The sequence below is a fragment of the Papaver somniferum genome, chromosome 7 (genome assembly GCF_003573695.1).
Source record: "Papaver somniferum cultivar HN1 chromosome 7, ASM357369v1, whole genome shotgun sequence".
In the NCBI taxonomy this organism is placed as follows: Eukaryota; Viridiplantae; Streptophyta; class Magnoliopsida; order Ranunculales; family Papaveraceae; genus Papaver; species Papaver somniferum.
Window position 1 is genome coordinate 12614735 of NC_039364.1, and position 14879 is coordinate 12629613.

At 36.7% G+C, this 14879-nt stretch overlaps 1 protein-coding gene across 2 annotated transcripts; it reads right to left on the reverse strand.

Moving 5' to 3' along the window:
* Positions 1-801: 801 nt before the first annotated feature.
* Positions 802-4960, reverse strand: LOC113295683 (serine/threonine-protein kinase HT1-like). 2 transcript variants are annotated; one of them, XM_026544008.1, is made up of 4 exons: positions 4805-4958; positions 2932-4071; positions 2016-2471; positions 802-1240 (listed from the first exon to the last, which is right to left on the reverse strand). In XM_026544008.1, exons 2-4 carry the CDS (start codon positions 3676-3678, stop codon positions 953-955), a joined length of 1491 nt encoding a protein of 496 aa, XP_026399793.1. In that variant the 5' UTR covers positions 3679-4071; positions 4805-4958; the 3' UTR covers positions 802-952. The 2 variants fall into 2 exon arrangements, with proteins under 2 accessions (XP_026399793.1, XP_026399794.1); XM_026544009.1 differs by lacking the exon at positions 802-1240 and adding an exon at positions 1276-1388 and having other exon boundaries at positions 4805-4960.
* Positions 4961-14879: the final 9919 nt, after the last annotated feature.

A 14879-nucleotide genomic window follows, 5' to 3' on the forward strand; every position in this document is an offset into this window, starting at 1 on the left:
CTGCAATGACTTTAACACGGCACTACAACGACATCGTCAGCTACCACTATGCTACAAGGACATCCGACTTTACAACATTTACTCATGATGAGTATATCCCACCATTTTAATTCTCTCCAAAATCTTTTAGATACGGAAATCAAAACATTTATTCCCTATTATAAAAGATTTAATACTGCATTTACTTTCTTTTTCCTCTGCACTAAACTATATAAATGGTGCACCCATACTGAAGCAAAGTAGAATTCATCCGTCACTTGTCAAGTTAAATGGGTCTGTGGTTTTAAATCCGGTGTTTGCAAGAACATTTTCTTCTTGTTTTGTTCATCTTGTTCTAAATGGATCACTTAAATCCCAATGTCAAAAAAGACTCAAGGAAGACATGTGAAAGTGCATAATTATTCATCATGGAGAACGATTAACAACATCTATATACTTCTTGCCATCATTTTTGGTGCTCAGGTGGCGGTTATCTAAAAAGTAGTATATACAAGAATCAAGAAGGCAACCGAAGTCAACAACCTTATTTGGTGCTCAGGCAGCTGCTATCTTTTTTCCTTCACGAGCACCCTTCTCCTATGGTGAACCATCTGTCAAATCAGTGGTTGTTCGTTTTCGCGCAAATGAGAAGGATGTTCCAAAAAATGCACTCATCACAGCTCATCGTGATGCAAGAAATACTGAACTCGACAAACGACAACGCCAAGACCAACCAGCATTTTCTCCTATAAAGAACATGCTGAACCTATAGATCGATAATCATGATAATCAGAGTCATCCTCTTCTTACATGATCTATTCGTGAAAAAAGACAACAGCGTGTGCACATCTATTTACTTGGTGAAATTGTGTGAGAAAATCAAACAAAAGGAGTCAAAAAAATGAAAACATTTTAATTACAATGTAAACCTGGTGCAGAACAAAAGCGCCAGGATACGTGCAGCAAAAACACATCATGGAATTTTTGGTTTGGCCGTTTGTGAAGCGTCGTGACTGCTGTGATGAGAATGATGATGTCCAAGCTTATGTATCCAATGAAGAAGCCCTTTCTTGTGGTCGTCTGAGGTTGAGCTTCGAATCAGGTGCACGGTTCCATCTTGAGCGAGAGAGGTTTCGAACTGCTCCAAAACCTTCACAATCTGCCAAAACTCGGGCCTTTTCTCTGGAGCTGAAGTCCAACAGTGCTCGATCAGATCTCGTAATGAAGGTGGACAATCCTTGGGAATAATAGGTCTCAGCTTCTGAGCAATTTCCAAATTTGCCCTCAGTTAGAAGTCGAACATACTCGAGTTTCTTAAACAACCACATAAATGTAAGATTTCCTCATCAATGGTGAGTTTGCATTGTTTGAGTAAAGTAACCCAGTTCTAGAGGCGTCAAGAACAAACCCTGGTAGGAGGTTTCTCAATTACCATTTATGGGTTTACAAGTTACAAACAAACAAAACATATATCTTATCGGTGAATGTTAAAGGACACGGAGATAGATTATCCATCCTCGAAGCCAATTCAACTAACAATAAAAAGGCTTACTAACAGAACACAACATAATAATGTTAAGAAGATGCGGATGAAATATTTCTGTGGTACAGAACGATATCCCCTCTTTTTATTTGAAACTCAGATTGGTACTTGTACTGGATATCTCAAATGTCAAAGACAGGATATTTAAGTAAATAAACAAGCAGAACATTAAGTTGATTTGAGACTCTGGACCTTGTGTCATCAAGTTTTCTGGGCAGTTATCCTTATGGGATAACCGAATACAAAATCAAGATTTGTCATTTTCTTAAGTATCTCATCCGCCTGCTTTGCGTATTTTAGACTGTGAGGCTAGCATATTCCTAGGTTTTATTACTAACCGAAATATTCAATAAAGATGACATTTTAAATCCAGGATCAAGGCTTCCAAAACCCTATAAACATGTTTAAGAGCATTCGAAAACGAAAAAGGTATATATTTGATGTCTGTGGGTGCAATCTAAAAGAAAAAGAACGCCATGGCAGGGAATCATACCTTATTTACTACAGCAAAAGCTGCCTGGATGGGTGTCTTATCATCAAAAGGAATTGTTCCGGCAACCATCTCCCATAGGACCAGTCCAAAGCTGTACACATCGACTTTTCGCCCATGGGATTTTCGCTTGATCATTTCAGGTGCCATCCAGCGGTAAGTACCCGCATCATCTGCCAAAGAATCACAATATGCCTCCTTGCACGCAATTCCGAAGTCAACAATCTTCACCTGGTTATCTTGATCAAAAATGAGATTCTCAGGTTTAAGGTCTCTATGAACAACACCTTGTGAGTGTAAGAATTCCATTCCTCGTGCAATATCTAGAGCAATACTGATGACTTTCTCAAAAGGAAGATTTTTGTGTTCAAGTTTGTGCATGAACGCCCTCAATGAGCCCCCGGCTAGATATTCAGTGATGATACAGAATACTGGAGGATTTTTACTTGCGGCAACCAACTACATTAACAGATCAAAAACTTCATTAACAGATCCATATAGTAGCCATCTAAATCTGTCACTTATTACACAGTTATTGCTATATATCACTAGTACAAAACAACCCATCTGAATTACAAATGTTGATAACTAAATCGTCATTAGTTATTGCTATATATCATTAAAAAAAACTAATCCAGTCAGGACAACCACAATCTATTTTCCCTTTCATCAGTTAATGAGGTGAATTTGCTAAGTAGAACAATAATTAGTCAGATAGAGCAATACAGCAAACCCCACACGAAATACAAATCCTTGGGACCAAGCCATGTTAAGGTTAAGTCAATTGACCTCAATGGAATACAAAATTTGTCTGAAAAAGACGAAGACGGTCAAGTAAAGACGGCTTTATAAGATGAGAACAGTAAAGGATGCTTATTGGAAAGGAAGAACAGAGTTAGGTGAAAACAGGGTTGATTACCTCTATTATATTTTGATGGTGGAGATGTGACAGAAGACTGACTTCCCTCTCGAACTGTTTTTCTAGTCGAGCTGCCATATCTGCATTTTCTTCATCATCGGACTGCCTGATAATTTTAACTGCAACAGGCTGATCCTTATATACACCGTGGTAAAGTCGACTATTTGCTCCACAGGCAAACCTATGTCCAAGGAACAATTTTGAGAGATCGATATTCAATTCATCGTCCATTTCAATGGCCATAACCTTTCCCCCTTTATTATCAAAATACTTTGTCCAAGAATCTTTCCTACTCTTAGTTTTCTCAATATGCTTCGGAGAAGAAAAGTGACCAAAAGATTTCGCACCTGATGGGGATGCACAATCAGAAGCATGGCTCTCATTTGAATTTTGACGAAGAAATTTCCCCAAACCTCTCTTCTCCGGCGTTCTAGATCGAGGTAATGGAGTTGAGAACCTCTTCCGAGACTTCCGAGCTTCCTTAAACGCATCCGAAATACTGATTTCAGGGTGAGGTGATACCGCCCTTAACTTGTTGGTATTCGGATTACGAACAATTGGACTAGTATAATGACTTGGTTTAACATAATCAACCGTAGTAGTTGGTGTTGGCCTAGATTTCAATCCAGCTTCTCGATTCGCCTGCCGTGTGATAGGACTCGTATGCAAACTCGACGAATCCAATCTATGACAAACCGTATGAGAGTATTTCACCCTCCTAATCCACGAATTGGACTCTTCATCCATTGAAACCCGCCAGCAAAATCCCTAAATCACTTGTATATATAAAATTCTTTTCTTTCTCTACAACTAAGATATAAACAAACTTGTTTTTCAGAACATTCTAACATGACAATAGAACTCCATATCCAAAATTCTTCCAAACCCATCAGCAAAACAAAAGCCGGTCTTAAAACCTCTCAATTCATGCACTTATTACATCTCTTATCGCTTTGAACGAATAATTTTCTTTTTCTTGCCTTAATCCACACCAACAAACATTTTCTTTGCCTTATTCGGCACCAACAAACAGTCTAATGATTTAAACTTCCATTATACCCAATACAAACCTTTAAAAAAGTCTTCGGACATATAAACAACCTTTCAAAACACCCTTCCACTTTGTTTTCTTCCTTCCACCTATACCAATCACCAAAAGCAAATACACACAAACCCTTCACAAAGTCAAAAGAGAGAAAACTCATACGATTATTCTAAGCAATAATGTAAAACTACTCGATTGAATTTGAAATCATTAAAAATTATCGCAACCACAATCTAACTTAATATTAAAGATTTAAGTTAAACAAACAAACCCGTATCTTAAAAGATAAATAAACAAAGTAGATGATGATGACCACCACCTCACATGCATGTTCAACAGTAGTGGGAAAGAAATACAAGGGCATTTTGGTCATTTTAAATTGCTTATTCTAGCTTAAGGTTTAAGCACCACCATCTTTCTTTAATCTCTTCTCCTTTTCTTCTCTCCTTGTCTCAAGGTCATCACCGGTAAATCCTACATATACCATTCAACAACCTGATCTGATCCTGAGCTGCTACTATTATAGAACTTTTTTTTTTTTTGAATTCCAAATAACAGTTTCAAAATTAACTTTGTCAGAAATTAAAGATAAATTTGACCTGGTTCCATCAATTTTATGAGGTTTTACTAGAAGAAAAAAAACCCTCTATATCTCAATTTCATGAAATCCGCATAAAACAAGAAAACTGATTCTAAATTCTTGATTAATCGATTCAATGGAGCTTTTTTGAAGAATTTCTTGACATCAGGCCGTTGGCCAATAAATCAATCACAGCTAATTTCGGATCTAATAATCTACACAAATTTTTTTAAAAAAAGGAAAAATACCTGGTTTATGAACCCTAGACCGTTCTTTCTTCTTGTTCGTCTTCGTCGTCGTCTTGGTCTATCAATGGGAAGAAAGGGTCAGCAACACAGCAGTTTATTATCAGGGAGAGACGGACAGAGAGATTATCAATTAATTAATTAATTTACTTGCTGTATATACGTATGGTATACGGTTCCAACCCCGTAGATTCTGTAGACCCCATTTTTTATATTCTCGTTATGTTCTCATTGCATAAAAGAATGTTACAAAGGCGGTAATGTGGGGTCGACGGACCAAAAGTCAAGGAAAGTAGGAGGAGAGGAATATTGAGAAGAGAAAATTATTAGAATTGTCTCTCAAGTGTTGTCCTGTACTTACACTGGTCTATTTGTGGGAACTAGGTTGTGATGGGAGCATGGCCGTGCCGTGCCGGCCTGATAATGGACATTCTAAAACAGGCCCATGAAAAAGACAAATTGGCCCATGATAAATTCCTGATTTATTTGTGACGTACGCTCTTGTTATAAACGTGTAATCATGTCTTTGTGTCTAACCCTTTAAATAGAGGTTCTAATGTTAGTCTATGGTACTCATTAGAATGAAAACTCTTTCTACCTTTTTCCTTTACTTTGTGTCTTCTTATCCTCTTTTTCTATTTTACAATACTTCATTAGTACGTAGCTCTAATCACCGAGCTTCTACTAATAGCAATAAGCGATTCCGAGAGATCGATACCATAAAGAAAAATAATGGATATATGAAGCCGACGGTATAAATAAGGATGTTTTTTTTCTTCTTCTTTTCCCGCACTTTCATTATTATCCGTCTTCAACTCGGCTTTTTCTTTTAAGTTTTAACTGATTGTTATAATGTTGCCAGGATATGAATATATGATCCAACAAAGTGATGACCCGAACGGGTTTAAACTTTTGATCAAACCCGTGAACCTCTATCTATCGTACAAGAGTACTTTGATGCTTTTTTTTTTTGATTATTTTATTTTATTTTTTTGGTGTACAATTTATGTGCCTAGCAACTTTAGATAGTGTTTTACATGATTGATTCTCAAGTCAATTTAAGTTGTCCTGCTCGGCGCGTTATCGTTTTGTCTTGCTAACAATAACCGGATTCATATTTATGAGTCCACCAAGATGGTCTAAAACCATTGCGGGTATCCTTTAGATAGGCGGTATATTTTTGCCGATGGATTTGATGTCTTCGAATATTGCACAAACCACGGATGGTTATTTTCGAAGTTTGTTGGTTGCAACCACAAAAGATGCCGAATACGGAATTCCTTAAAAGCTGCAAATTATGCTAATTTTTGTCGATAATTACATGACGATAGCATATATTGATTTCTATCTTTAACAAAAAAATCTATAATACGGTTAAAGTCTTGTCAATCTTAGAAAAGATGGTTTACAGTTACCAAAAATTGATGTTACCATAATCTAATTATTTTTACGGTAACAAATCATGTGCATGGTTGAAAAATCTCCCGTCAGTTAATATTGGTATCTTTATCCATTGGACAATGATCATGTGATTTGCATTTGGTTTCTATTCTTTACAAAATCCATTCTTTTACCACACAATGGATTTTCCATAACAAACGATATTTTTTTTCAGTCGTTAGATATATCGTTTGACCAAGCTCCATAAATTCTCTATAATGAGATGTAAAATTGGCATTCTAAGTATTTTTAGCCAATTTTGGTTTTTGATTTCTATTCCTTCAAAGAAATCTTCATCAACCAAAAAATATTGTTTTTTTTTCTACATAGAAAAACGACTACGATTTCTTTATTTTCTCCAAAAGACACATATCAACCAATCGAAATTGGTATTCTATCAGTAATACGAAGATTGGATATCGTTATTATGGTACTGTTAGTTGCAAATAACAATAAAACGAGGAATTGATGCATTCTTGTTGGATATTTTTGCAATATTTATTTTTCTCGTGGTAATTATCTCCAAATTTTGGGATTATTTCGTTTGGAATTAGAATATAATTGGACACTCAAGATCGATGGGTGCGCACCCGGCTTGTTAGCCTATCTCATTAGTCTTCGTAAGGACTATATTGATCTTAAAATTAATTTATTTTGATGAAATGAAGTGTCCATAATTTCATTCTCAGGTGAGTGGATATCTCAACGACCTTATAGGTCATTGGAGATTTGGTTGCATATATTGTATACTTTTTGCTATAACCAATAAAATCCATGGTTCAGTTAAATTTGTATAAGAAGACTACAAATTTATTTTTATTGAAGGACTTAAATTTTTCTTTTTGGCTTTTAAAGTCATTATCTACAGTCCAACTTGTTAAAATCCAGAAATTATTATGAGTATATATCTTTGATTAAATCGGATAATACTCTACGAAAATTGGAAATTCTCCTGCATTCAAGAACTTCGTTCTTCAAAATTGGAAAGTCTCGACTCAAAGATTTGCATGCCAAGATTTGACTAAAGTATTTATCAGGGGGAGTGCTATCATCAAATTAAGGTGCATCACTGGACTTTATCGTGTTGTACTTTTTTTCCTTCGTCAAGTTTTTGTCCCACTGGGTTTTCCTTGTCAAGGTTTTAATGATGCAACATTTGTGTGTCGAAATATTTTCTAAGTTTTCTCAATTGTACTCTTTTCCCTTCGATCAGGTTTTGTCCTTTTGGAATTTCTTGACAAGGTTTTGACGAGGCAATTAGCTTAGACACAATGTCATCAGGGGGAGTGTTATAAACGTGTAATTGTGTTAAGAATATGTAGGATAAATTCCGTTTATTACCAGGATGCCCTTGTGTCTATCCATTTAAATAGAGGCTCTAATGTTAGTCTATAGTACACATATAATGCGAACTCTTTCTTCTTTCTCCCTTTACTTTGTGTCTTCTTCTCCTCTTTCTCTATTTTACAATACATCTATCAATAATATGAAATACTCCCTTAAACTATATCACGGATATCCGTAAACTTTATACTAGTACATCGCTGCCACGGTGGGATGGTCGACCGAGAAAAACAAAATGACGCTGATCGCACGTTATGCATCCTTTTTTTTATTGGAATGTTTTCGTTTTAATGGGGAATTTTTACGAGGTTTTGTTTTACTTACATTCTCTTATTTTGTACGCAAAATGGTCAACAGTTTGAGTCCATAACCGATCCGTACCGAGCTGAAAAAAACCGATTATTTTAAGCCATTGATTTATATCACCATCAGATCCTAGCCGTCTACCTTGAATATATATACTCCTTATATCCTTGCCCTAAAATCATTATTCATTCTTCTTCTTCTTTGCAGCAACAGGCAGCTCTTCTTATCTCTGGCTCTCCCTTACCGTCATCACCATCAACGACAAACATCTAAATTTGGGGCACCACGATCACCACCCCTTTCTTCTTATTACCCTTTTCAACTTACACGGCTTCAACACCATCACCTATAACTCCACCATCATTTTCCATCATCAATATCACCAACACCTTCCGATTGGTGACAAAAAGAAGATTGATAACCATATTAGAAATTTAGGGCTCTTAAAAAAATTGGGTTTTTATTTTTTAATTTATAGTTTTATTGTTTGATTGGACATGTATTCATCATGGATTTCAATTTATTCCTGTAATTTGTCTGTTGATCAATGTTAATTTGAGCTGCATAGTTTAATTGATGGTAGTCTGCATCAATTTACCCCATGTACTATGTATCTTTTGTGGTGGTTTGCATCAATTTCCCCATGTATTATGCATCATTTGTGGTACTTTGCATGATGGCTATGCATTAAATTTCAAAAGTCACCATCGAATTTTTCGTAAAAACATTGAATTTAATATTGTTGTTTGTACTCGTTGCGTAGATTTTTTTAAAATCCTTTCTGATGACATAAAATTTGTGAAATTTCAAGGCACGGATTTTTCGATATGTTATATTAAAGTTTGGTTACTAATTATACCCCTGAAAAAATAGGATGTACAAGGAGTTATGATAATTAGACTAAAAGGGGAGGACATTTTAGGTTTTTCATGTCCAAAAGAGTACCACCAAATTTCCAATCTTTTTATCAAAATTGAACATTTGTGTTCGTCAACATTTTACAAAAAAGTGGCCATAGAAGGGACTCCCTACCTACGGGCCCTCCGGTCGGTCGGCCCAATTAGGTCAAAATCTAAAAATAATTAGGAATTACTGATCAATCCAGTTTTTCATGACCCAGTTAATGGATAGTCCACCCGTGAAACTAATTTACTCGCTAGTCCAAAAACATGTTTTTGGACCAGATTATTTACTCGCTAGTATGTAGTTGTTTCTACATACCACATATTGGTATCTAGTTGTTTGTACCATGTATAAAATACACGGAAAGCCCGTTAATCCATCCTGTCTAGCCCATGACAAAAGATTCCAGAAATTTCCAGAAGTCTTGTTGCCCAAGTTGCTTGCACATCAAGTTTATATCATAACCAGGGTTACATAAACTATATAAATACATGTATCCAAAATCCTAAGAAGGGATGCAATCCTAGGATAGCTAACCGTACAATAACTATTGTAATCTCACATCAATACAATACTCCCTGTGGGATTCCTTGGTGGATGTAGGCAACACTTGCCGAACCACGTTAAATTCTTTGCCTTCTTTATTTTCTATTATTTTGTAACCCTAATATCGCATTATCATAATCAAATCATCGTGTTTAGTGCCTAGAATTATTTTTGGATACAAACATTGGCGCCGACTAAGGGGATTCATATAAAACGATCGTGTTTTTCCATTGAGATGGGTGCGGCAAAAACCTCAAAATTCGTGCACGAATTTCCGTGCAGAAATCAACAAAAAAAAGAAAGAAAAATAATAAAAGTTAGGGTTCAGAAAACTGTTGCGAAGATTAAGAAACCGTTTAAAAACAGATAAATAAAGCGTTATAGGAGTTGAAGAAAGCGTGGCGATAACAGTAGCAGAAACTGTTGCGAAATCCTGTGAACAGTAACACTAATCAAAGTTGCAGAAAGGCAAACCGGTTCAGCAAAATGGTTCGGTTCATACCCAACCGGGGAAAGACGTTATCAAGCGGGTCCATAGCTGGTCCATACCGTTCGGGTCTGGCCAGTTCCCATGCCAGCAGCGTCCTATCACCGCAGACAACAACCACGTCATCGTCCTGCTCAGCAGCAGAGACGACCCACTGGCCAACACGTCATCACCGATCGGTTGCCATATCAGCGAAGCGTCCGAGTCAACATGCACTCATCTGCCACGTCAGCAACTACGCTAGCAACTGTTTTATCGTGTTTTGCCACGTCAGCACATTCAGGTGCCACGTCATCAACACTGTCCCAGTCAGAGGTGCCACATCATCCTTTTTGGTCCAGTCATCATTGTCGTGTATGCAACATCACGCACACTTATTTGAAAACTTGTTTCGTCAATAAATTCTTCGTTTTAAGTCCGAATTGAGTGATTTTTGGCTCGTTAGAATCGTCTTTCAATTCCCTACAACATGGAAGAAAAAATTACAGTGTTAGAGAAACTTTGATGTGCACTTGGATCAGAAACATGATAGAGTTCAAGGTTCGTGGATAGAGACATGATCGATTTCGAGATGAGGATTGCTTAGACCCATCAATATTCAGCATTGCATCACATCACAAGCACATAAAGCCTCACCTTGCACGTGAGCACTTAAATCTTTCTCTTGTCGCAAGCATAAAATCTCGTCTTGCACGCGAGTATGAAAGAGTTGCACCTTGGCAAGCATAAAGTCTCTTCTCGACCACGAGCCCAATGCCCGATATTGGTCCAAAGACTCGTACTCGACACAAGCAATACAGCCAACCTTCCCGAGCAGCGAGCGCTACAGCCTTGTTACGTTGCGAGCAAAAATCCTTGACTCAGCCGCAAGCACACACACTACATTCCTCTCAAGACTCGACTAGCACTCGAGCATCACAAGTCAACTACGTGGAAAAAAATCTCGCCTAGCACGTGAGCAAATTTTTTGCAGGTAATCACAGTTGCGGGCGTCTTCGTAATGTCTCTACAAGCGCTTGGGGGCGAGTTTCATCATCAACGTTCGACGCAAAAGGATAAAAAACTTCTTAACCCCCAACAAGTTGGAGGTTAAGAGGGGAGATGTTTCTACCGTGTATAAAATACACGTGAAGCCCATTAATCCAGCCTGTCTAGCCCGTGACAAAAGATTCAAGAAGTCTTGTTGCCCAAGTTTTATATCATAATTAGGGTTACATAAACTATATAAATACATGTATCCTAAACCCTAAGAAGGGATGCAATCCTAGGTTAGCTAACCGTACAATAACTATTGTAATCTCACATCAATAAAATACTCCCTATGGGATTCCTCGGCGGATGTATGCAACACTTGCCGAGCCACGTTAAATTCTTTGCCTCCTTTATCTTCTATTATTTTCTAACCCTAATATCGCATTATCATCATCAAATCATCGTGTTTAGTGGCTAGAATTATTTTTGGGTATAAACAGTAGCATCAATACATAAATTATTAATATGTAGTAATATATAGTATCAATACATAACATAACACATATTGGTATGTCGTGATGCTTATGGAGAGCATAAAAGAGGGTTTTACATAGTACTATCTGTTAGGGTTAGCAGAGTAATTTTACTCTTATCAAACCTTTTTTGGACTAGCGATAAAAATCTATTCCCACTGGACTAGCCATTAACCCGGGTCGGGTTTAGTGGACTAAACAACAAAGTTCTCAAAAATTAATAGGTCAACTAATAGTGGGACGGAGGGAGATATATTCCTGTGTAAAATTACTAAACCTACATACAAAATGTCCAATAAAATTTTAGACATGCACCCACAACCAATCAGATCTTTAATGGGTTTTCAGGAGTGGACGCATACCCAATCGATCCATTTGCGCGTTAGGTGTTCACATGCCAAATTGCAAATGGATTGGGTCGGATTGGCAGGTTAGACCATCCATGCTCGGTGGCCGGTGGGAGTAACAAGATGGTGTTAGGGTAGAACCATCTTTTAGGGACCATGTTTTTTTTTTGGGGACCATGGTCTTATTAGGTCAACCTCCTTATACTTATAAGGGGTGTCCTAAAGTTAGGTAAATACACATTTACCATTTACTTTAATTAAAATTAAAACTAACCTAATAACTATATAAATCTAATCATATACACCTAATCCAAATGAATCTATTAACCAAAATTAAAATCAAAAATAAAAGCACGAGGGGAATTGAAATTTTTTAGTTTTGAATTTTTTTTTTTATTCTCTTCTTGTTCTCTCTTTTCTTGACGTTCCTCGTTCGATTGGAAAATTGAGTAGAAATCATCAAAATATGGTTTAAATGGAAGTTAAAGTGGCATGTTCGGTTAGGAATAGTTTTAAAAAAACTAGTTTGGTAACCGAACATTCTGAAACCAAGAACACGAAGAGCACTTCGGTTATCACGAATTTAATTTTTCGTAACCGAACTCCGAGTTCGGTTGGTTCGCAAAAAATAGTTTTAACCGAACTCCTCATTGAAAACCAATAAATTGTGTTCGGTTGGTTAGGTTAATTGGTTTTTTTTTCCTTTAACCGAACACTTGTATTCGAACAACAATTGCTGAGTTCGGCTGGTTCGCAAAAAAAAAAAGAAAAATAGCTAATCGAACCGAACCCTTCTCTGAAAATCAATATGTTGTGTTCGGTTGGTTCGCAAAAAAAAATAATTGCTAACCCAACCCTTCTCTGAAAATTAATATGTTGAGTTCGGTTAGTTCCAAAAAAAAAGTTTTCTAACCGAACTTCACTCTAATATTGAGTTCGGTTCAGTCGAAAATTAATGTTGGAAACCGAACATTACTCTGTATACTCTGAAATAAAAGTTCGGTTACCTGTCCCGGAACCTGTTAACCGAACTTATAAAAACCTCTATTAAAAGTGAGTTCAGCTACCTGTGTATTTTGGATTTATTAACCGAACTACATTTGCAGAAAGTTCGGTTACATGTTCTTCATATAATATAACCGAACTATGTTGACCTAGTTGAAATTTTTTCTTACGATTTTCATTTTGAAGATATTTTAGGCCATTTATAGCAACATTAACTAAGTTAAAAGCATACCTCAATACCAAAAGGATGTTTTTTCTCCATATTCACCGATCTCAAAAAGAAAAGAAAAAAATCTCCATCTTCTTCTACTACTTTAATTACTCAATAATTCTACTTCTTTAAAAAAAAAAGAAAATCATGTATTCATTTAACCTTAATCAATGGTTAGTTATACTAATCATTACACAAAAATAATCAAGAGGCTAGTTTTGGTATTAAAATAAATATATGGATAAGGGGCATCCTTGTACTACTTCAAATAACTTGCCCAAAATAAAAAAACAAATAAAATGATGGTCCCCTCCAAAAAAAAAAAAAAAAAAAAAAAAGAGTGGTGCCAAAAAAACGGTTCTTAGGGTACCCACCCATGACCCATCAAAGTAGTTTTATGAGCAGCCAAGGCCCAAGACTACTTTGCCCATTATCTGCTCGCCTCTCTGGATTTCTTCCAAACCCTAGTTTTCATTTCTCTGTTCTCTTTCTCTGGTCTCATTTCAGCCACCATTTTCAAACCCCCTCTTCCTCCCTGCTGACCCTAAGTCACCCACCACTCTATTCCATACTAATACAATGGTAATACATAGACGAATTTGAAACTGGGGTTTAGCTAGTGTTGTTTTCCCTAGTCCCCCCATGGCGCTAATTGCTAAATGGTGGGACTGGAAAAACCACATTTGCTCAACTCCTTTTACCTCCTGATAACTGGAATTGGATAAGAATCACCAAACGGGGTTACCTCCTGGATTGGTAGGTATTATTACAGGTAATTTAACGTTTTGTTTGCTTGGTTATTGGTTTTAGAAGAGTTTCCTTTTTGTTTTTCTTCTGTATGTGTGGCTGTGAACAGATTTTATATGATTTCTGATATACTTAATGTTGTTGGTTCTATGTATGCTACACATTTATCAATTATTGCACCAAAAATTAGCCTAATTTGATAGACGAACGGCTTCTTATTCAATTGTGGTTCAATGTGTTTTTGCTGATTGCTGTTGTATTGTGCTTGTCCTGGTTCAATGTTGGATGACCAAGAGCTGAATCAAAAAGCTAATGAAGGGTTAACAATAGATGTTTCGATTCCTGGGACTACTGGTTAACAGATTGGGTTGTAGTTCCATATACTCAGTAATATTGAACATTTCCCGCTTTGGCTAGTCTTGTCTCTGAACCCATAATGCGGATTAGTTGATTATTGGATTCTATTGAGATATTAGCAAGTTTTATTTTGATTTGCTTAACTTTCTTTTATGCTTAATTTTTCTAGAATTTTTTGCTATAGTAATTCTCTTTTGCCTTCTAACGGTGCTTTTGTTAGTGATTGTTGTAACTTTAACCAAAACTGTATGGTATGTTTTAACACATTCATTAGAATTCAACCTCTAACAGTTTTGAATTTTATTACACTTGTTATTGAAATTAGAATGATAAACAAAGTTCAATCATCTAAGCTGCATGTTATCCTGTGTTGCACAATTTTTTTTTTCTAGTAGAATGAGTAACGTCAGGCTAAAGCTGGAGCTGATATTTGGGCATCTACTAAACCTAACAGGGAAACTATCTATCATGAAAGAGCTTTTTGCTGAGCAGGCTGCTGTATGGTACCCTTGTGACATCAAGAGAGACGATTCTCTTGTCACCGCTCGTGAAGAGAAAGCGTAATTATCATAACCATCTCTTTATCTAATTTATGTTGACCGATCTTTAAATATTGCTGCTCCAAAACTTGTGTTGCATACAATTATTTTTGTTATTCCGTCATGCCTTCCATCTATGTTGTGAAAGGCGCTCTGGGCGATCGCCTAGGCGCCAAAGGCGCAATAAGCGTAGGTCCAGCGCCTGACTAACTACGCAATAAGCATAGGTCCAGCGCCCGACTAATAAGCGTAGGTCCAGCGCTCTGGGCGATCGCCTAGGCACCAAAGGCGCAATAACCATTAGATTTAGCTCAAACTGAGCTTGGTTTTGTTTGTTGATT

Excerpts from the sequence above, each read along its gene's own strand:
- LOC113295683 (XM_026544008.1), bottom strand. The coding sequence starts at position 3,678 with ATGGATGAAGAGTCCAATTCGTGGATTAGGAGGGTGAAATACTCTCAT. Across the intron at positions 2,472-2,931 it reads ACCATCAAAATATAATAGAG|TTGGTTGCCGCAAGTAAAAA; the intron begins GTAATCAACCCT and ends CTGTTAATGTAG. Across the intron at positions 1,241-2,015 it reads CTTTTGCTGTAGTAAATAAG|AAGCTGAGACCTATTATTCC; the intron begins GTATGATTCCCT and ends GAAATTGCTCAG.